This window comes from Erigeron canadensis, chromosome 1 (genome assembly GCF_010389155.1).
Source record: "Erigeron canadensis isolate Cc75 chromosome 1, C_canadensis_v1, whole genome shotgun sequence".
Lineage (NCBI taxonomy): Eukaryota > Viridiplantae > Streptophyta > Magnoliopsida > Asterales > Asteraceae > Erigeron > Erigeron canadensis.
Genome location: NC_057761.1, coordinates 43153829 through 43175920, shown reverse-complemented (window position 1 = coordinate 43175920; position 22092 = coordinate 43153829). Strand labels below are relative to the sequence as shown.

At 32.3% G+C, this 22092-nt stretch overlaps 3 protein-coding genes across 3 annotated transcripts; all 3 read right to left on the bottom strand.

Annotated features, from left to right (window-relative positions):
- Window positions 1-1767: 1767 nt before the first annotated feature.
- LOC122585415 (probable DNA primase large subunit) lies at window positions 1768-7389 on the bottom strand. The gene is made up of 19 exons (XM_043757549.1): window positions 7148-7389; window positions 6829-6890; window positions 6647-6750; window positions 6477-6558; window positions 6342-6401; window positions 6182-6239; window positions 6041-6060; window positions 5832-5915; window positions 5683-5747; window positions 5310-5358; window positions 4967-5014; window positions 4792-4881; window positions 4627-4686; window positions 4373-4432; window positions 4078-4152; window positions 3881-3966; window positions 3071-3164; window positions 2866-2973; window positions 1768-2096 (listed from the first exon to the last, which is right to left on the bottom strand). Exons 1-19 carry the CDS (start codon window positions 7296-7298, stop codon window positions 2079-2081), a joined length of 1374 nt encoding a protein of 457 aa, XP_043613484.1. The 5' UTR covers window positions 7299-7389; the 3' UTR covers window positions 1768-2078.
- A 423-nt stretch (window positions 7390-7812) lies between these two features.
- Window positions 7813-13921, bottom strand: LOC122603188. The gene is made up of 14 exons (XM_043775830.1): window positions 13697-13921; window positions 12599-12672; window positions 12404-12478; window positions 12157-12232; window positions 11504-11568; window positions 11134-11235; window positions 10566-10655; window positions 10394-10468; window positions 10083-10115; window positions 9921-10001; window positions 9644-9691; window positions 8961-9023; window positions 8806-8856; window positions 7813-8351 (listed from the first exon to the last, which is right to left on the bottom strand). The coding sequence occupies exons 1-14, from the start codon at window positions 13737-13739 to the stop codon at window positions 8193-8195; spliced, it is 1035 nt and encodes a 344-aa protein (XP_043631765.1). The 5' UTR covers window positions 13740-13921; the 3' UTR covers window positions 7813-8192.
- Window positions 13922-18585: 4664 nt separating this feature from the next.
- LOC122584711 (probable WRKY transcription factor 56) lies at window positions 18586-20431 on the bottom strand. Its single transcript, XM_043756758.1, has 2 exons — window positions 19863-20431; window positions 18586-18921 (listed from the first exon to the last, which is right to left on the bottom strand). The coding sequence occupies exons 1-2, from the start codon at window positions 20381-20383 to the stop codon at window positions 18741-18743; spliced, it is 702 nt and encodes a 233-aa protein (XP_043612693.1). The 5' UTR covers window positions 20384-20431; the 3' UTR covers window positions 18586-18740.
- Between the last annotated feature and the right edge of the window lie 1661 nt (window positions 20432-22092).

The window sequence follows — 22092 nt, the reverse complement described above, 5'->3', positions numbered from 1 at the left end:
TAGACTAAAAACTCTGAACATTTAAATTAGAATGAAATTATGAAAGAAGTATGATTACTGTCTTTGGACCTGACGATATTATCGTAGAATCATTATCAGCCTCCCAGATCACCTCCTATATTTGAAGCTATAGCTAAACAACACCTCTCTAGAAACTTTATTAATTAGACGAGTGAAAGATTTCTTTTTTTGAAAATGCAGACATACATGATTTACAATAATGTAAAATGAGATGAGAAGTTACAACACAACCACTTGAGATATGCAAAATAATAAATGTAGACGAGTGAAAGATGTGCGCTAAATTCGTTGTGTTATGATAAATTGTGACACTTTATACAACAAACGTTGCGGTTTTTTTTTTTCACGGATTTCTTACAATGATCCCTACACAACAATTTTTAGTCATATACTACACTGTGTGCATTATACAGTTATACAGTACAATCATATAATGCATATATTTGTTGTGTATGGCAAAAATAAATTGTGTAGGGATCACTTCCGTTCAGGAAGTTTCTCGTGCCAGTATGATATTATGTATTTATATTATTTATATTACAACCGTTTTTCATCCTGAAAATAATATTTCAATATTTCAATGGTATGACTATTTTATATCTCATATCCCCCGTATTCTACTATCGACAGAATTAGATGTTGTCCTTGTATTATTGTAAGAAATAATTAACAATCAATACCATCTTTCACGAGTCATTTCAATACTATGTATAGTGATATATGAGAAAGGTTGAAATGTAGACAATTTTATCTTTATCCATAATAAAGAAGATGCATTCAAGTTTCACTTAGAAAAAAACCTCTCCAAAATCGAATATCATTTTATTGTTTAGTTATTATTGAATTGTATCTTTAACTTATCTCTTTTTATAAAATATAAAATTTCTTATGTTATCTGAGATAAGACAAAACTAAAGCATATAAGTTTCAAACGTCAAGATCATTAATTTATTCTTTGGAGCAAAATGTGTAAGTACATGTGACCTTTAAATCCAGCCCCCACCAATAACCTTTTGTTACAATGACACAATACTCGCAACACAAATGAGATAAGATACCCACAACATAAGGAAACAAATGTGTAATCTGTATACATTATTCATTATATCGTTTTAATATTCATGTGTTGGTTCTCAATTATTACAATATACGCCAATATGACAAACCAGGACCACTGGATCCTATAACATACACACAAAAATGAATGACAAAAAAAAAGAAAAAGAAAAAAAAGGAGCACATTAACAATACTACAAGCATATTGATATGCTTAACAAAAAAATTAAATGTTTTGAAATATACAAGAAAAAGCTTCGGAAATATATATATATAACAAAATTAATTCTCGTTTCCGATACATTGTAATATAAAAACATAACATTACAATGTTCAAAACTCAAAAGCATTCTTTGATAATATAAATAGCCGAAACTAGCTCACCCGACTAATATTAATGATTCTAACTGTGTAATCAATAAGGTTCCAACATGTTCTTATATGTATCTACTATCTACATGCTTTTACGGTGCACGTTATAGTAACAGTTTAAGTACACCAATCATTATACATTTGATATACTGCTCAACTTCAATGACGCAAAAACTAAAAGGGGCAGCAAGAAAAGAAAATGGATATGTTGATGCAATCAAATTTAACAATTCCCTCTAAAAAGTTGATGTAAACTTCTATCTACTCCATGACTTACAAGAAACCATCAAACCAGTCTCTCTCCGTTACGCAGTTAGATACAACAACGATACCCAATCTCAATATCTCATAGTTAGATACAAAATACATGATTCTAGATGGTTTAGGATAATGGATTATGAACAAAGAGAGGGTCACAAGAGATAATAAAACGACTCTATTGCATATAAAATACATGATTCTAGACCTACCACTAATCACTCCCAAGTAAATGACACGTCTTAAATTCGTTTATATAACTCTTGACCTTTTACTATGTTTAGAATATACCAATACTGATGCACAACATGTGAATTCATCAATTGGCTCCGATGATGACTGGTATGAAAAGATAATATAACTCATATGCCTCATGCTGTCGATAGTTTCTGCAACAAAGTGTTGTAAAAGTTAGCAAATTGAGAACCGCCAACAGGAACTGCAATATCCGAGCCAGTAACATACACAAGCTATATACTCTCTGAAACTACTAAATTAAATATAAGGTTCACATTATGATCTTCATAGTGATACACTGATATGCCTCCTAACAGGGAATAAATTAAGATGAAACATTCATTGAAAGTAAAACTTGATAAACCAAAATTACATCCAATATTTTCTTAATTAGAGAGGGATTTGACAAAGAGCTCAAAACTACCAACATGCACAAACGCTTCAGCACAAAAAAAAAACATTTGTCAAAGTTCTAGTCTATAGAATTCACTTTAAAAGCTTCACCTTTTCAAAGGTTTGGCTTATGCTACCTCTCAAGCTGGTAAAATCAAGACTAGAAACCAACGAAACAAGACAAAAATTTACACTCCTACATACCTATTATCTACACCTATTGTGTTAAGTGACTTGAACCCATAACCTCTTGGCTAATGAGCCAAAAGTAATACTGCAAGGCCAAAAGACCTTTAAGTAGCACGGGTAGAAGATTTCAGGTTCGCTTTGCTGATTTGTCATAGTTGTAGTTACAATTACTTTTAATTAAATTATTCTTTTAATAACATAGTTTCGGTGACCATACTTGAAACACGATTATTCACAATTACCTATAAGAGTTTTGGACAGAAGAATGTTTCAGATCGCCCTGAACTGTTTTTTAGACCCACACAACACAACCCCCCATTGTTCCTTTCTGTTATTTACCTTTTCTTTCAGGATCTTTTGGCTATCACTGAAGTATTGGTTTGGATGATTAATTCCAGCATCACAAGGTGAGTCATGAAGAGCTTCATAGGTCAAGGTGCATGCCAACTGTACACATTCACCAAATAACAGCTCAGGGCCTATAAAATAAAGTAGTGTGCACAACCAACTTTTAAATATTTATACAAATTAACGATTTTATGACCTGATAATGTCTACTTTTTGCTTTTTCTATCACGCCATCCAATGCACGACTAGATACTCCCATTTTACCAAGGGCCGCCCTTAGATTTTCTTCGCTGTAACAAAATTGAGAGGTGAAACAGTTTAAATAAGTAAGTATATAGATGATTAGATAGAAAGGAAAAGAAGTAATGCCACACATGATAAGTTTCACATACTGCTAATTCTTTATTTACAGTAGATGTGGCACTTTCAACTCATGAATGAATGAAACAATTTGGATTGTGTTTAATTTTTAAAAAATCAAATGAGTAGAAAGGTTTCAAAGTGATGCAAAGTATAAAGCTTCCTAAATACTTTTACTAAATGATATAGGATAAATATCGTAATAATGTTTAATGACCAATATTAACATATGAATTGTTAATAAAAAAAGAAAAAAAAAGTGTTTGCAAATTAACCCAACTCGTTTTGACCCAATTGTTTTGAGCTGTTACCTAATCCACCCAAAATGTCTGTCTTTGTCACCCCTAGTCAAGAAACCAATGTATAGTAAAAGCGGGTTTCCACTATGTGTTGGTATAGTAATATTGATTTGATCACAGTATGTTCAAAAAGTTTATCCAGTAAGATAGAATAAAAACAGGCTAACAGCCAAAAACAAAGATAATACTTGATAACTGAGCACAATGACAATTGGATTAAAATAGCCTCAAATAATTGCAGCATAAACCATTAAAATCACTAGTCAGAGAAATGGTTTCGAAGTTAGAAAAGGAATAATCTTCAAAATAAGTAAAAGAATCACCTCAAAATAAGTAAAAGAATCTACCTAAAATGACGATAAGGACAACCATGATGATCTCCAACTCCTGGAGTTGATAGAATAATCTTCTGACAAGAGTAAGGTGTATAATCCTGAAAGTTTAAAAAAAAAAAAAAAAAAAAACAAAACAGACATATACAGGTCATGTGTATTAACAGAAGATGTAAGGAAAAAACAGACGAATTTATCAATTTGTATTTTACCGTTCTCTTTCCTTCTTTACCGTAGTTATGGCGTATGCTGTATGCATATTCTTTGTCAAATCTCTCAGAACCAACCTACATTGAACAAATATAAAGAGATCTAAGTGACTATAAACCTAAGCAGATACATAATCTGGAGACGCAAGCTACTTATGTGCTTTATACAGAGTGAGTTTAGATGCTCAATAACTAGGAACCTTTTTAATACAAAAATATAATCAGTAGTACAACTATATTCTGGCATTGATAAAATGGAGATTGAACAGTAATAGATCTCAGTATGCACCACGCTTACCTTCTGAGAGAACTCGGCCTTCCAAAAGGCAAGTGCATCGTCCAACTTCAGCCCAACACCCTGAATATAGAAAAGTTAAAAATACAATCAATTTCAGCAAAAAATCAAATTTGAGCTATATGTTCATGATCAGATATGGCGACTTAGAATATTTACTAATAAAAGAATAGCTAGGTTCTAGTTATATTATATCTCTAATGGGTTAAACATGTCAAAAATTGCCAAAACTAAAATGAAATCCAGTTGTCCATTACCTTAAGAAATAGGCCCAACTGCATCCTCCCCCCATGCTTCAAATGATGATCCTCTCTTAACTGATCATATTCGATGAAAAAACAGACAATATAAACAAAAAATCTACATATGATAAAATGATATTAGCGAGCAACATAACCACCTGTTGCATATAAATCACTTACTGTGTTGAAGAGGTGCTGCATACACAAAGGAAATGAAGCTCTGGCTACTTGATCAATATCTTTCAAAGATATTTCACCAACTTCATTGTCCTATCAAGATACGAAAGATATAATCAAAGATCAATTAAATGATTCACAACTCAAAATGGGCATACAACTGAGTTAGGCGACATACCTGGGCGTAGTCAGGTCCAAGATAACTTGTAGCAAGGGCTTCAACTAACTAAATAATACCAAATTATAATCAGGCTTGATAACTGAGAAAACTTTAGTTATTTACCCTACACAAAAAATACACAAGGGCGGTGATCCATTGGCAAGGACTCGTGCCTGTCAATGTAGAGGTCACAAAAATTATATCCTTGGCATAAACCCCTAGTGGTCACAGAGGTTCACCCACTAAGATTTCGGGTTTGCAAAACGAATCGCTTTAAGATTAGTCTGCTCACAAAGCGAGTGGGATCGCCCAAGCTCATAAGAGGCCAAAAAAGCAAGTTTTAATTCAGTCGATAACTCACAGGTGTTAGACGGTCCTTCTCTTGTTCCCTTATCACAGATGTCCATTTTCTGGGGAATTGAAATTGAGCACTCAGTAGACTTCATAGGTAGAATAAGTATATTTGGCAATTTCAACACATCAGCTTACAAATGGGTCAACTCGGGTTGTATTTTATCTATGTTGGGGTAAAAAGGATTGAGCTTGTTAAACAAGTTAAAAGTCTCCCAAAGTGTATATTGTTAATCCCAAAAGCTCCTAGATCATTTTACTCAAAAGATTGTGTAATTTATAAATTAGTATACGAACTTCTAACCATCCAAACCCCTTTCAGCCCAGATAAATAACACCCACTCTGACCCGTCAATATCATAAATAGTAAGTACTTGAATAACCTGTTTGTTAGAACAAGGGCTTTTGAGAGATGACTACGGAAGTGTGGAACAACAAATGAGACAACCTAAATGAAGAAAATATCAAATAGTAAATAATCAGCTGTGCTTCATCATTGTACCAAATTACAGATTAAGAACACTTAGTTTACTTGACTCAAAGCAACATATGCATCTCCTTTCTGGATTAGTACTCTACGGCTTGCCACAAGTTCTGGAACTTCTTCAAATGGAACCTGTATCCATTAAAGAGACTAACATGAAAAACAGCCAATTAAAAATAAGAAATACGCATTCAGTTACTTCTATAGTCTATTGTTGAACGTGCAAGGGACACAGAAGGTTCAACTAAGCAATGTACCTTGTATAATGTTCCACCAGCTGCAGTAGAGAAAACCATAAAAAAAAAATATAAAAAAAAAAAAAAACCAATTATAATAAGTGAAAAAAATGACAAAAAACAATTGCTTAAGTAATTAAATATAAAGCAGTTATGACATACAAATGGGTACTGGTTGGTTAGCCGAGCGTGCAACAAGGCTTAGTTTATCCCTCAAACGCTGAAAAAAAAACACAGAGAGTACTTTGCTTAATCAAAATAAACAGCCACTATCCAACGTTTTATGCAAATTAAAATAGAGAAAGTAGCCTCGCATAATTACCTCAAATTCACCATTGGTGACACCTTCGTATGGGATCCCAAGTTCTGTCATCAACGCTTTCTGCATCAACAATGAGCAGAGTTTAACAGACTTTGGACTTAAAAACATAAACGATAAGCATGTGAGATATCATACATGTACTTCAGAAGGCTCAAGCCGGAACCGGTAGCGAAAAAGAGTACTTTCCATCGAAAGAAACCATTTCCTCAATTCCTCACTAAAATACCACATGGCTAACAAAAATAAGTTCAAAATACACATCCGACATCAAATCACAATAAAAAATATACAGTTGAAAGGCTTACGTTCGACAATACACAAGGCGCAAAACAAAATGGGAAATGATATCTTTATTGATAACCTCTGATGCTTGTGGATGCCTCATATTGGCTTTCCATAGATCACTTACCTATATGTTTAAAAAACTTGAAGTAAAAAACTATAAATATTGCAACATTCAAAATAGAACATAAGAACTCAGACTCACCAATTTTTCCATTTCGTCGGGTTTCTTTCCTCTAGCCAATCCATCAGAAATCCCTCTAAGAACTGCCAATTGTAAACAATACATTTCGATGATAGTAAATTCTCTAAAGACGTGGCGCTACTTGTAATTTTTTTTTTTTAATCTAATCGGCTGCCACGTCATCATAACCGGATGCTAGTGAACAATTAAAACAGGTAAAACCACCTTGGTTTTATTATAGGTTATATGAAGTCAAATTTAATAAACCCTAAATGTAAAATCTAACATTAGATGTAAATAAAAGAAGCAAAATTTAAAATAAAATGAAATAACAACCGACCGATGAGACGATCGACAGCGAACCGCTCGAAATCTTCCAGTCGGACTTCAAGTGTTGGAGGCGTGCGGTAAAGGGGGATAGTGGTGGAAACACCATTAGATGAAGAAGAAGAAGAAGAAGAAACTGTTTTTATTGATCTAAAAACTTCCATTTGTAAATTAATTATTATTATTGTTTGATCAACTGTATATGATTTGCAGAAAAATGAATTACAATATTTTGGGGGAAGGTGTGTGGGGGATAACAAGGAAATGGCGGGAAATGGTTGTGTTGCTTCCCACCAAAATTATTTTATGGACTATTTGGTTTGGGCTTCAGGCCGGTGTAATGCAGTGGGCCATTTAGATTTTATGGATTTATTTTATTTTTTTCCAAATTGTTTTTTTTATACTCCATTCTTCCAAAATTTATCAGTGATTTGCAAGGATGGTGGTTCCCCATCAATTTATACAGTTTCACCCGCCAGTTTTTATTGATAATTTCGGTTTTTATTTGGTGCAGTAGAGGTATCAAATCCAATTTGAAGAAACTGATTCTATTGAAGCCGTATTTTTGAAATGTGAACTTGATTTTTGGTTTGGTTACCGTAACTAAATCGTTTCCTTAGTGAGACAAGCAACTACACAACCCATCCATTATGCCTTACAAGAACAAGGAGCAATCGATTACATCCCAATAAATGGGTTCAAGTGATATAACAATTTTTTTAAGTACAAAGTCTTGATTACAATGGGACTAAGTAAGATCACCAGACAAATAGCATCGTCCCTAAATAGAACAATGCCAATGCACCTTTGAAAAGTTTGACTAAATTATTCCTGAAAGGATACACCTTGGGCCTTAGGCTCTGACCACAAAACCCTAAAACAGATGTCTCCCTAATCATATAGACCATTACATCTTATACACAAAGCCTAACTCCCAGACATCACATAAAGTTCAAAACCCTCTACCTGCTTTTCATTCTACAAGGTACAAAAATGGTTTTCTTAACAAGAAATATTTGATCTTTCACTAGTTTACTTGCAACTGTCGATAAATAGTGTCACTGCCCAGATGCAGGACGGCTCCTTGAAAATACAGCACCAATGCCAGAAAATGTTCGGCCAAAAACACTTGAAGTTGGACTTGTGTCTTCTGCCAACCCGTTTGATGCCCTGGAAGGGTTCCCCGATTCAACTGTTTCTGGAGTTCCTTGAAGATCCTGCAACAAAATAATGGCACATGAGTAAAATTTTACTGACAGTTGCTAGATGTACCAAGATAGATTAGTCAGACAGATTGAGTAATGGGTTGTAACAGGTTTGGGTTGAACGCTACCTTTTTGTGAACGAAGGAAATGGGTCAGTGCAGTGTCAGTTGTATACTATGATGACTAATATAAGTATTAAAACAATAATTTTAATCTATATGTAAGTTTATGACATTTAAAAATAGACTTTTCACCAGTTCCCCTTTTATCTGAAAAAAGATTGATCAGATCCAAATGAGATACAAACACATTCCAAATTGACCCATTCACGACTCGCATCAACATTTTCAATGGCATGATGTGGAAGGTTGTGGGTCCCATTTGAGAAGAATGGGAACGAAAAATATGGGCTCGGAATGAAGGCATGCTTATTCAAATTAAAAACAATGCCAGCATTAGCAATAACCTTCAAGCCAGAGGTAGAGACAGATACAGAACTTCGTAAAGGTCGTTTAACCTGGAAACACAAAGTAGGTTGTAGCATACAACAGTGAGTTAGAAAAAACCTGCCTGCAAGTAAACAAGTCTTAACCAAAAGGATAATTAGAGCAAGATACGTACTGCAGGTGATACAAGAGGGGATGACTGTTGCTCCTCTATATGAACTGGAGGCAAAGACATAGCCTGCAATATGAAGCAGAAGAATTAGCAATCTTTGTCGCATTATGTGACAAAAGTCCTAGGCCCAAACGCGGCGAATAACCAAATATTGAATTAAAAATATATTACTGTCATGTTTCTCCTAAACTAACTGCCACACAATAAGGTAGAGTGTTGGACAGGAATTTCAATTCTTCCCTGGTGTTCATGCCGTGATGGCAGTGGTGAACGGTGAGTGAGAGAGGATTGTCCACCATACAAAATGTTACCATTATACTTCCATAGTTCCATCTGAGTCGATTATACATGGTTACTTTCTTACTAAACCTAGAAGTGGCCCGTTTAGGGGTACATGATACAATTCAGGATATACAACATCTCGAACTGATCATATGGATAAACTTTAAAAGATTTAACCAAAACAGAAGTAGGTTGAATGGGTCAAAAGTCATCATAAGTGTGCTCAAAATGCATAAAAGCTACTGAATAGTTTTGTTTAAAAAACTCGATTACCATATAATATAATTTTTTTTACTTTGTTACTTGACACATGATATCAAACTACTGAATAGCATGCCCATTACGCTGTCTCTAAGTAAACCAGAAACTATAACTCAACTAATCGTATGGTTAGAAGAGCATACCCTGTGTGGCGCTGGGAGAGCTGGCGTTGATGAACTAGATGGGTTTGCCTACAAAATACAACAAACATTATTGAATGACAATTTATCTTGTAACTTTGTAAACCCTATTATGTTGTTCATCTTGAGAAAATTTTGTTCTTCCCAGAAAAATTATTGCTCTGGAAGCAGTCTTTTTCTCCATTCTAAATCTTAAGCCACAAAAGTTTTGTTCCTATAAGCTATCTGGAATAAATGGAATTCTACGAAACTTTTAAATCAAGATGATACAGGTACGTACCTGGATGCGCCCTGTAGATGACTGATTTTCCATTGTTAATGCAGTACGTAGCAACCTTGCCACTCCTAAGTTTGTATCATCCTGCATATGTCATTTAAGAAAGTTAGATGAACTCCATTGAAAACCTTATAAGCTCAGATTGGTACTCAAGAGAATCAAAACCTGCTTCCCTTCAATCCTATTCAACTTGCTCTCCTGTTACAAATATAGTTGAACAAGTTTCTAAGATATCAGTTGACAATTTATCATGGATAGAAAAGAAAACAAAATGTATGCAAGAGGAACGTGCTTTTAAAACCAACATTAAAGGACTTATGTTATAGGTTTCTAGTCAAATAAGGGACCCAGTTATACAACTTGAAACTGGAAGTAAGTTCCCAAAACTAGAAATTGACTGAAAGTATATTCCTTTTACTTTTAATTTGACCCTAAAAAAGGTATGGTTAAGTCAAAAAATTGGAAATGAATCAGACCAGGGTATAAACTGCCGCATGCACAGATTGAACATCCATAGCAATCACTCTCGTGTCTCCTCGAAGAGATGAAACCTATGTGGTTTAATAACACAAAATTATAGAAAAAAATATCAAACATGATATTTAACAGCAATAAATCAAGAAAACCAAAACTTCACCCTGGACATACATCCTCTTGAGTAGATGCAGTAACTTCTGCAAACTCGTCTAAAGTGCAATCGACACGGTCGATTCTTGAAGACAAATGTTGCCTCGTAGCCTAAAAGAAAAACCTTAGCCAAGTAAAAACAGAAAGAAAAGCTAACTATAGCTCACAAAAACGGTACTAGTAAAAATTTACACGTATCTTATACAAACGTTACTGAATGTCAACTACTCTCGGAAGATTATTATTCTATATATTGAGGGTGATAATTTCGTCGCGATCTAATTATGGAAGGGTGTGTTTTATCTCAAGAAGTCTTAATGGGTTAAATAAACAAGTAGCTGAAAAAAACCAGGTCAAATGGGTTGAAAGTCACCCAGAGTCTCTTTTATGCATACAACCTCTTAAATCAAATCATTCAAAGATTCAGATTATTGTTGTAAAAAGATTGTTTTTTGCCACCATCAATCCAACATTCATCATTTTGAAATAACTAAAATATGGACCAAAAAGTGCTAGCAATTCAGAGTGTTAATCAGCAGTGTATTGGATTAACAAAAACTACAAGACAAGTTCATAACAGAAGACTTGCCGCAAGTGATGAGTAAACATTTTCAAGTTGTTTAGCTACGGCATTTGTCGCATCTGATAGACTGCGTTTTGTAGCAAACATCATATCAGGAAGCTTCCAACCCTGAGAACAAACAAAAAAGCTAAATTAACAAAGATAGAATTCAATAGAGCAAACTGAAAAAATAGATCAACAGAAAATATTATCATAGAGATATTACTTTAAAAAACTGAGAAACAAGAACTGGACTTTCAGATAGTGAACCAGTTTTAGATAAACAAACACGGTTATGAAGTTTTTATTTAAAACAAATGGCTAAAATTCAGACAGACACAACAAAAGCAGCTTCTTAGACAAATAATCTGGATGCTGAACGAGTTTGCATACTTACCTTCCACCAAGCATAGCCATAACCCACTACGACAACAATGACAACGATCCCATATTTGTTGGTTGCTGCATGAGATCATAACATATTAAAGTGATGTAAGTGAAAGGAGTAGAGATGAGTGAAACCCGAGAAATCAACATTAATAAACTCATTTCACATTAAAGCCTTGATAAGGTGTAAGAATATCGCTTGACAGAATTATCAAACTGTGGTTCAAATTTCCTTGTGAATGTGGGTGATGTGTAACTCACTGAAAGATCATAATAGAGATGAGTTGCCATTGAAGAAGGTAAGATGTGTGAGTGTCTAATGAGTTAAAAGAATCGAAACAGATTCAAGTTAGAACAAATCATTTTTAATACGCATCCAAGGATTGGCGCGCCTGATTGAGTTGATCCGCAGACATGTTCTTTTCCATATATTATTTTTTATATATAAGTAATGAGTTAGTGATGATTAAGAAAACATTGCTATTATAATATTAGTCAAAACCTTGAGATAACAATTGATTTAAAGGTTGTATGCCACAGGATTTTAGAACTCTCAAACTGACCCATTTAAAATAAAAACACAACCCAAGTGATCGGTTCATAAGTAAATAGGGTCAAAACGCTATGCATTAACTTGACTAAGCTTCAACTAGTATAATATACCTGAATTGGTAGATGTCACAATCGTAATAGGTCTATTTGATGCTAGAAGTTGAAGCTCCTGCCTTAGGCTGTTAACCTGTTAAATATCATACCAAAAAACAATAATCCAATAGGCAATCAAGGAAAGGGTGAATGTCAAGTGAAGAAGTATTTAAACACAAAATATGATCTTATGGAGTCACTACTACAGATATGTCTCTGCATCCATAACATATGATGCACAACTGCCTAAAAATAGCATACATACCTGTGCCATCAATGAGTCATTGCGAGGTTTTGGAGTTGAAGTGGGTTTGTCATCATGCTTAATTAGTTTAAGTACCTAAACAGACGGAAATAACAAAAGCTTTATTTATCAAGATAACATATAGAGTAGTATAGACTTTTGTGAATTTTTGATACTGAAACATGTTATTAGCTAGCTGAGAGATCATGTAATTACCTTAGAAGCACCAGAAAATAAATCACCGACACCGGGCATGCGCCCTTCCTTTGCAAGAACTGATCCCACTAGACCTACATAAAAATCAGATGATGTCGTTAATTAGCCAATATGTTCTTCTTCCGATCAAGTAAAAGAGAAATACGAAGAGCAATGTAAACATTATAATATGAAGTATGTAACTATACCAGATATTAGATGACGCAATTAGATGTCAATTACTTACAAATGGGTTTATTTATATCTAATGGCTCAAAGGGGCTAAAAAGAAAGGGGTTTAAGGATTTCCCTAGTGTAAATATAATCAATACAAGCTCCTAAATCGTTTAGTATGATAATATCGGGTTAACCTATCCTATTTCAAACCGTACTAAAGACTTACCCTTTTAGACCCGTTACCCAACACGTCCATTTTATCACCTATACAAGACATAGTATATAAATGTTAAGCTTGTATGCCGCACATTGTGGTTTAAGTATATCAAGGTTAAACCAGAGAATCAATATTCCCGACCGTCACAAAACCCAGAAAGAAAATAGTCTAAGAAAGTACAACAAAACAAGTTTCTAATAAAAACACGTTCCCGCTTAGTGCGATCCATGTTGCAGGGTTACGTGTCTCATTTCAGTAACTACATATAGAGCAAATCACTAGAAATTCCCGTCAACTGACACTCGATATAAATTATCTCCGACATAACAAATGAAGATCCTTTACAACAACAAAACCAAGGGGGATGCCCATGATACTATACTACGGGGGCTGGGGCGAGTGGAGCGGTCGGCGGGTTGGTTATCAACACTTTTTCAAAATAATAAAGAAAGAGATAAAAAAAAAAAAAAAAAAGATTCACTTCAACTACAAAGATGAAGTTGTTCATTATATTTCTAATTCCAAAATTGTTTATTATGCACTTCATTCTACTACTAAATATTGTTCATTAAAATTTCCTAATTCCAAAACCCTAATATTCACAGCTCTATCTATTTAAGTAGTAAAACTAATTTATCTCAGAATTAAACAACAAATATTATCAAAACTAAAACAAATAATTAGGTTATACATATATATAATATTATAATGTAATAATGAAATACCTGCACCGATGATTATCGTGAGCTTCCCAAGAGGAAGAGACATCCTTCCTTAAATTATTATAATTATACAATTATAAGTAAGAAATATATTAAGAATTAATGAATATAAATTAACCGTCGATCGAAATTTGATGTTTATTTCTTGTTAAGAAATTAATCTAATTAGCATTTTTATTTCTTTTTCTCGTCTGGGAAAACTGCGCGAGAAGAATATGACTACACTTTATGATTTTTTTTAATTTTTTTTTCTATTTAATTTAATTTCATTTTTGTTTTTTATTTATTTTGCATTGAAAATGTGAGTGGGGCAGGGGGCTGTGGAATCACGCAGACTATCACTCGTGTAGTCGTGTACATATTTAAACCGATAAATAAAAAGAAACCAACGTAATGCACGGATTACCGACTATATCTCACTTTAATCTTTCCATATGGTAGCATGGTGTAGTACTATTGGTTTTGTTGTTTTTTTTTTAACGGCATTCCATTTTACCCTTATTACTAAATTACACGTATACTTGGAAATCATGACTTTCGAAAAACCCCAATTAATCAACCTCCACAAATACGAGAAGTGGGAAGTGTAAGCAAAGAAAAAACTCATCTCATCATTTTGAAAAAGAAAATGTTATTTGTTTAAGATTAAAAGAACAAGTTTATCAATCAAAAAGCGTTAAAAGAACAAATTTGTCATTTGTCTTTTTAAAGGCCCGAATTTGCCACTAACTAAATAGAATAATATATTTAGGTTTCGCACATTGAAAATAAAATTGTAATTGTTCGTTTGTGTTCTATACGCTTTAAGATATAAAATAAACAATGTGAAAGTTTGAATACTTATTTAAAATATACACAAAAACTCTATATAAATATACTTTAGATTCATGTTTGATTAATACGAACGGTATTTCAAGTAACCAATTTCATCTTTTAGGTGGTAATGTTCACAACTCAATATTTGAGAATGTGTACATGTGTTACCGGATATATGTGCGAGATTTGATGTGTTTTTCAGTTGTATTTAAAATTTATAAAAAGTTATACAAGTAATTACCTCAAACTAAACACACAATAACGGGCATAATACCCGACGAACCGTGTACTATAGCGAGTGATAAGTTACGGGATCGTTCACAGGGACACGTTGCGTTACCTAATCCAGTAACATGTGTAATTCTAGCAATTGGGGGTTGTCACGATTTCATATTAAACTAATTAAAAACTGAAAAGTAAATAGAAGCTGTAACCGCTTATTCAGAGAGAGCCTTAGTTTGAAAAAAATTGAAAAAGCAAATAAGAGTAACAAAATTAAAATACTTGTTTGGCATCTCAGATGTCATGACACGGCCAGATATCATTCTAGTTGCTTGCTATACTGTTGAAAACTTGATCACGACTCAGATTCTCGTTAGATTTACTTTGCCTAAGTAACAAGTGTTGTCCCTAGACTCACAATACTCTTTAAACAAATTCTCGTTAGATTAATTGTTTAAGCATTAATGACCTAAAGTTCGCGTTATTAATTCATCTTTTAGTATACCCGGCTCTTAAGCTATGCCTAGATCATAATTCCCTCCGATGACCACGGTGCACGTTTCCATATCACTAGATCACGTCTGACATTGTTAAGCATCATGTTCTATTCATCCTAATTACTATGATTCTGGATCCTTAGTTATAAGTGAATCACCTTTTACATCTAGTTATAGACCGACTAGTATTTTCCATCCTAGCATATTAGTCCTAGTGTATGATCATAGACAACCATCGGAATTAAAATAATATACATTCGGATACAGAACCGATAATAATATAAAGAACTAGTAAAACATGAATCTATGATAAACACTAAAACACACTCCAATAGATCTAACAAATAAAGTAAAATAGATAAACGTCTACATACTCAAATCAATCCAAACAAGTATTCATCCTATTAGCCTACCATTATTAAAGGAATAACAAAGTCTAAAAAGATGAAAGACATTGTTTACCAACTTAAAGTTAAATAAAAAAAGTCAGATCTTTTACTAATCTAAGTAAAAGACGAAGATCGAAAGGTGTTATAGACAGATCAAAAGGTGTTATATAATAAGCAAGTCTCTTTGGACTTGCTTATTATAGTCAATTCGAGAAATGGTCGATCTATCATGTTTTGGATGACTCATGGCACGTGAACACCCCCTTTTAACTCTAAGTACCTCTGGTTATTCAAGTTACGAACTAATAAAACATGTTGATGTTGCATAGTTGATCGGATTTTTGATGGTACGTGGTTGCTTGTCCTTCCAATGGATGCATTTCCTCCCCCCTCGAAATTCAAAAACACTCGAGGCTACTATAAGAACTCGCTATGATTTCTTTGTTTTCCCATGAGGATAAGTAGGGATGGAGTGATTTCAATGGATGAGATTTTTCAGTTGAAGATTTGAGAAAACAAATTTAAATTGTCATATTACAATAGCCAGTCGCAAGTCTGTTTATAGTTGCGATTATTGTCGAGTTTTATTATGATTGGAATACTTAGATCCCAACTAAAGTCTCGTTAATGGCATAGAGGGCAGAGTTGAAGACTACTTTTTTCCTCTACTACGCCAAAGAAAATATTTACTCGTATGTTACATTGACCGTATGCTCCTGTCATGAGTTCGGAGAGGACACAAATCCATGTGTTTATTTCATGTGGGCCAGCCCAAGAGATTTGGGCTCTTATCACAAAATGGTATAAGGACGTAAGTAAGGTCGGTGACTTGGTGTTTCCTTCCCATTCAATGTACGTGACCTAGCTTCATGGAACTTTAAAATGTAAAAAAAAATATATCGATCTATATAAATATTAAAACAATAGTTATCCTAACATTTTAAAGCCTTCTACAATTTAAAACTATTTTTAAAAATTACCACATAGGTCTTTATCTTATATGGCATCTCTATATTTTTTACAATATATAAATCTACAAAATTATATTATCTAAAACTATTAAATTAAATAAAAATAAAATCTATATGTAAACAAAATCTTACAAAAATAAAAATAAAAAATCACATTCTATATCATAATAGAAACAATATGAATTTAAAATCTATTTTTAAAATTGGAAAATATTTGGTTTTCAAATTATTTATTTCTTAATTTTACTATCTAATATAACCAATATTATATATCACATTGTAATATAGTGTTTTATCCTTTTCGTGGTGGTGATTTTTCGTTTTATAAAAATTATTATCAATTACTAGATGAATTCAACGTAATTTGAATTATAGGTTTGTTCTTTGTAATCTAATTATAATTTGAATTTGGTTTCTAACTATACCTAATTAAAGCTTTTCAACTTTTATGAATTTTATTATTTGATGAAGTAAGTTTTATGAAACTATTTTCTTTGAAAGAGTGTGATGGAATTCTAATAAGTCACATATCACTTTGCAAAAAATAAAAGATCGTTATGATTTTACATTATATTTACATTTTAACTTCATTTTATGTTCATTAGTATTGCATGAAGTATAATATGTGATAGTTAATATGAATATTTGATAACGTATGTTTTTATATAAATGCAAAGATTTTCATAAATAATAAGAGTTATATTTTGAATTTATCTATTTCAATAAATGTAAAAATTTTCATTTAATGATAATATAGATTTATATGTACATGCCTAAATAATGTATAGTTGTTAAAAGTTATTATAAATATTCATATAACTAAAACAACATTTTTAAATAATCGCATATCGTACGGGTAAAAGACCTATATATATATATAAATATAAAAAAATGCATGGGAATATAATTACAAAATTGTGGGCACTATGGGGTCAACACGTACTAAGACCGTCTTTGAAAAGAAATCGATGAAAGTTCAAGAGGTATTTTGTGAAACCCAATTCATAAGCTACATATAGATCAAATCTATTGCCAAATTTACATTTATAACCTCAATAATGGTACGTCAATTTCAGATTTCAGCTCTATGTTAGTATTTGGTGTTCTAAATTTTGTTTAGTTGGTGCGGTTTATGTATTTTACTACTTTGAAGGATACGTGTACTTTGACTCTATCACATATGTAAGACTTATAATAAAATTTCTTTGACCGATTGGGAAAAACTATCAAGTTAACATTGTTCCTTAATTTCCCTTCTTTTTCTTTTTTACTTTTTTGTAAATCGATATTCTCATATTCCTATATTCCAACTTGGTCAGCATTGGCTTTTTCTTCTTACAGATTAAGAATAAATTTTTATTTTCTTTATCAATTACTGTATTAGTTAACAAAATTACAATTGCACATGTAGCCTTTAATATGTCAAGCGATAGATTATACTAGCTAGTTCTTGGTTGCCATTAAATTAAATATACGTATATAATTATTGATAATAACCTATCAACCTCAATCAATATTTAACATTACTTTTTTTGTATCTTTAATTATCGATCAATTGAAAGCCTTAATACTTCCGAATTTAATATAAGTAATTAGTGTAAGTTAGATACGGTAAATCGATTTAGGAAGCGACAAGAACGGCATGTTTTGATCAAAAAACCAACTTAATTATTATCCAAAAATTTCTTCATGATCATATGTACATGCGATGCGATGCTTTTCCAGAAGCTTTTACTTAATTGGTCCATCAATATATCTTTAACTAACATGATTTTGTAATTTAGCCGTCTTTCTTGCGAGAATTAATATACTTCATATACTAATTAATTTGTATATAATGCAAGTATATATGCAGAAATAATCAGAATTATGTATCAAACTAAAAAAAAAACTACATAAAAAGATTAAATTCAGAAGAATTATATTATTGAGTTTGATGGATTAGTTGTGAATTAACTAATATATATACTTGATTATTATTATAAGATATAATTAAGTATAAGTTTATGCAGCTGATAATTAAACATATATATAAAGGATTACAACAAATGAAGCATTGTGAAATAATTAATTTATCTAAAAAACTGCTAGCTAGCTAGCTGCTGCTTAAAGTTTATTTTATTTAATTTTTCTAATAACCGATTTCAGCTAGCTAGCAACCTGAAGAATAGATTTGCATCTGAGTCAGAATATGTTCAAAGTTATCGGTTGATTTCTCGATTGGATGTGAATGTGTCCCTTCGTAAGTTGTCACGACGACTCCTTCGTCTTTTGATAGCCTCTGGACTTGTTTCTTCACGTTACATCCTTGGTATGTGCAACGGTAGTAGCTCCTGCATCAAGTATATATATATATATATATCTCGTAGCGTTAACAATTAAATTCATATCTTGATCGAAAAACACTTGTATAATTTATGTTAATTAGCCAAAGCAATACACATACTAAGTGTTATAATTAATAGTACTCGATTGTATTTCGTATAAGATATGATCTAGAAGAGTATAACTAAAAAAAGTGTTACAAATGAAAGAACTTTATAACTGCTTGTTCGATAATATATAGAATTGAAGAGACAATTGCATTTTATACAAGTCATGTAAACGTAGTTATATACATAAAATACACGTACAACAAATCATTCGTATTTATATCGTATAGTAGATCAAGATTATTATAGATATATATATACTAGTTCTTCAAAACCACATGAACTATATGATGAAGAATTATAACTAGAATTTAGTAGAAAACATATGCAAGCTACAAAACTCGCAGTCTATATATATAAACAACAATAACTTTACCACTAGTTGATGAGTAGTGATCGATCGACTAGGTTAATCCAATTGTAGGTTACAGAAAAATATTTGTACGTAAATCATGATTTTGGATGGAAACCTAAGTGATTTCAAACATCAAAAGGAAGTTATATATAAATGGTCCGATCTTTTTTTTTTCTTTCTCAAAATATATATTGTATAGAATAATGAGGGAAACAGAAACAATTAGGAGTGTTTAACCAAATACAGGCCTTGTATATATACTCTAGTAGATCGAGTACGTACATAAAATTATTGTACGTATTCTTACTAATACTAACAAGGTTATAACACTAATTTGATGGATACACTCATCAATCAAATTAGTAAATACATACTTTTTTAAAAGAGAAAAAACAAAAATTCTTGGGCATGGTGAGGAGAAAAATTTCAATCAAGATTTCTATAATTGATGAAAATTAACGCGATTTCAATCAAATTAGTAACTAACCTGGGGAACTTGTTGTTCTTGACGGCCTTTTGGCCGTACTTTCTCCATCTGTAGCCATCATCAAGTATATCCACTTGACTTCTAGTCTGGAACGCACACTTTGGCTTCTTAATCTTCTTTTCGCCTTTCTTGATATGAATACTTTTCCCTGCTGCAGACCCGACACCTGTCGATGATGAGTTGTTGATCATGAGATCATCATTGTTATAATTTCCATCACTACTATTATTGCCTCCTAATCCACTACTAGTCGGAGATACTCGCCCGCCCTCCAAAACATTAATTTCCTCCGAGCTACAATTATTATTAGTACTATTTTTTCTTATGATCGAACCAAGATCATCATGATCATCATCCTCTAAATGATTACTACTATAACCAGCAGCAGCGTGATGCGAATAATCGTTCATTAAGTTTAACGACAGATGTGATGAAACAATATTAGTAGTAGGGGTAGCAGTTGAAGAAGAAGAATTATTATTGTTGTTATACGGAAAGACTGATGAAGCAAAATTCTCCATTTTTTAGAGAGCAAAAGTGAATGTATGTAGACAATAGAGAGAGATATATATGAATATGATAGTGAGGTTGTTGTGGTTTGAATGGAAGAAAAGAAGAATGGGGATTATAAAAGGTGAATTCATCATCAGTATTATTATTTTTTCTTTTTGAATAAAAGTGAGGCGGCTGTCATTAAATAAAAATCTATCTATCTTTTTTTTTTTTTTGGAAAGGTGAATTTTGATTGAAAGCTTAACTGGATCCGTGTTAAAGAGCTTCTTCGAAGTAAAAATGCCTATTTCAAATACCCGATAGGGGGAAACCCTCTACTAATTCGTCCGAAGATACGACGATCAATAGGGGTAAATCCTGCCTCTTCAGACTTGAATCTGAATATACCCAAACCAAAACTTCATAGAAAAACTTTCTATGTACTTCCCAAGTCTTGAACCCAAGACCTTTTGCTTCCTATGTACTGCTTAACCACTTGAGCTAACTAATAAATACAAAAATCTATCTATCAATCTATCTTTGTGGTAAACTAACATTGTACCCGCGCGATGCGGCGGGGTATAGCAAAAAAAATACTGGTTAAGTAGCTGTAATGTGTTATTACATGAATGTATGATTCAACTGAAGTGTTTCTTAGTTCGGCTAAAAGTGCAAACCGCCGTTGTTGTTTTAGAGTGAGCGTTGTTTATGCTGATTGATTATTAAATTCGGTAACACATGTGTGTGTTTTTGGTATACTATGTGAGCAACTTTAGGGAAGGAAGTGACACACGTAAGATTTTTTTTTAAAGGTATTTTTGGAATTTTAAGAATAAAGTGTTTGTTGGTTGTATAGATAAATTAAAAGGGTAAATTAGATATTTTAAAGGTAGAGTGTTAAATTTTAGAGGTAATTTATTTATATAGATAGTATAGATAACGCTTAGTTCTACTATTATTATCAAAAATAAAACACAATGAAAGGTACTTTCAAAATTAGGAGGTAAAAAGAATAAAAATACATTTTTCTTATATACTAATTTGTACTCTCTAATAAATCAAATCTCCCACCTCCCCCCCCCCCCTTCAATTAAATTTTTTTTTTTTAAAATACCTTATTTGCCCTTGACTTTTTCTTTACGTAACTAACCAAAATCCTTAATAAAGCAGACCGTCTTCCCCACTACTGTCGCCGCATTGCGCGGGTACCATGCTCGTAATAAAAAAAGGTAATTAATTAACCTTTTTACTTTTTTATTCATTTCCTTTCAAAATAAGCTTATGCTCTTATTTTTTTTTACTTAAGAAATTTAATAATTAAGTAGTTAATCATTCAGTCACATTTTATGTTTCTTTTTTACTTAATAAACAAATATAACTTATATTTTACTTAATACATACACACATTATTTATGCAGTTAACCACTTAATACACCCAATACTTAATAATTAAAAAAAACGGGCCCTTTATACACAAACTTGGATAAACACATAGCAATCCACGTTTATTATAAAAATAATGTGACGACTACATACATACACGACGATTAATGTTAATAAAGAAAATTATTGATAATGTAAATTTACTTCAATACATGTATAATTATGACTATCACAAAATTAAATGATAATGTATGTATTTTACCCCATATAAACTTTTCTATATCTAATCCAATTAAGTTAAAGGTTCGTTTAAGTTCCTGAGACTAATTGAGTTTAGTGTTCCAATTTAGCTCGA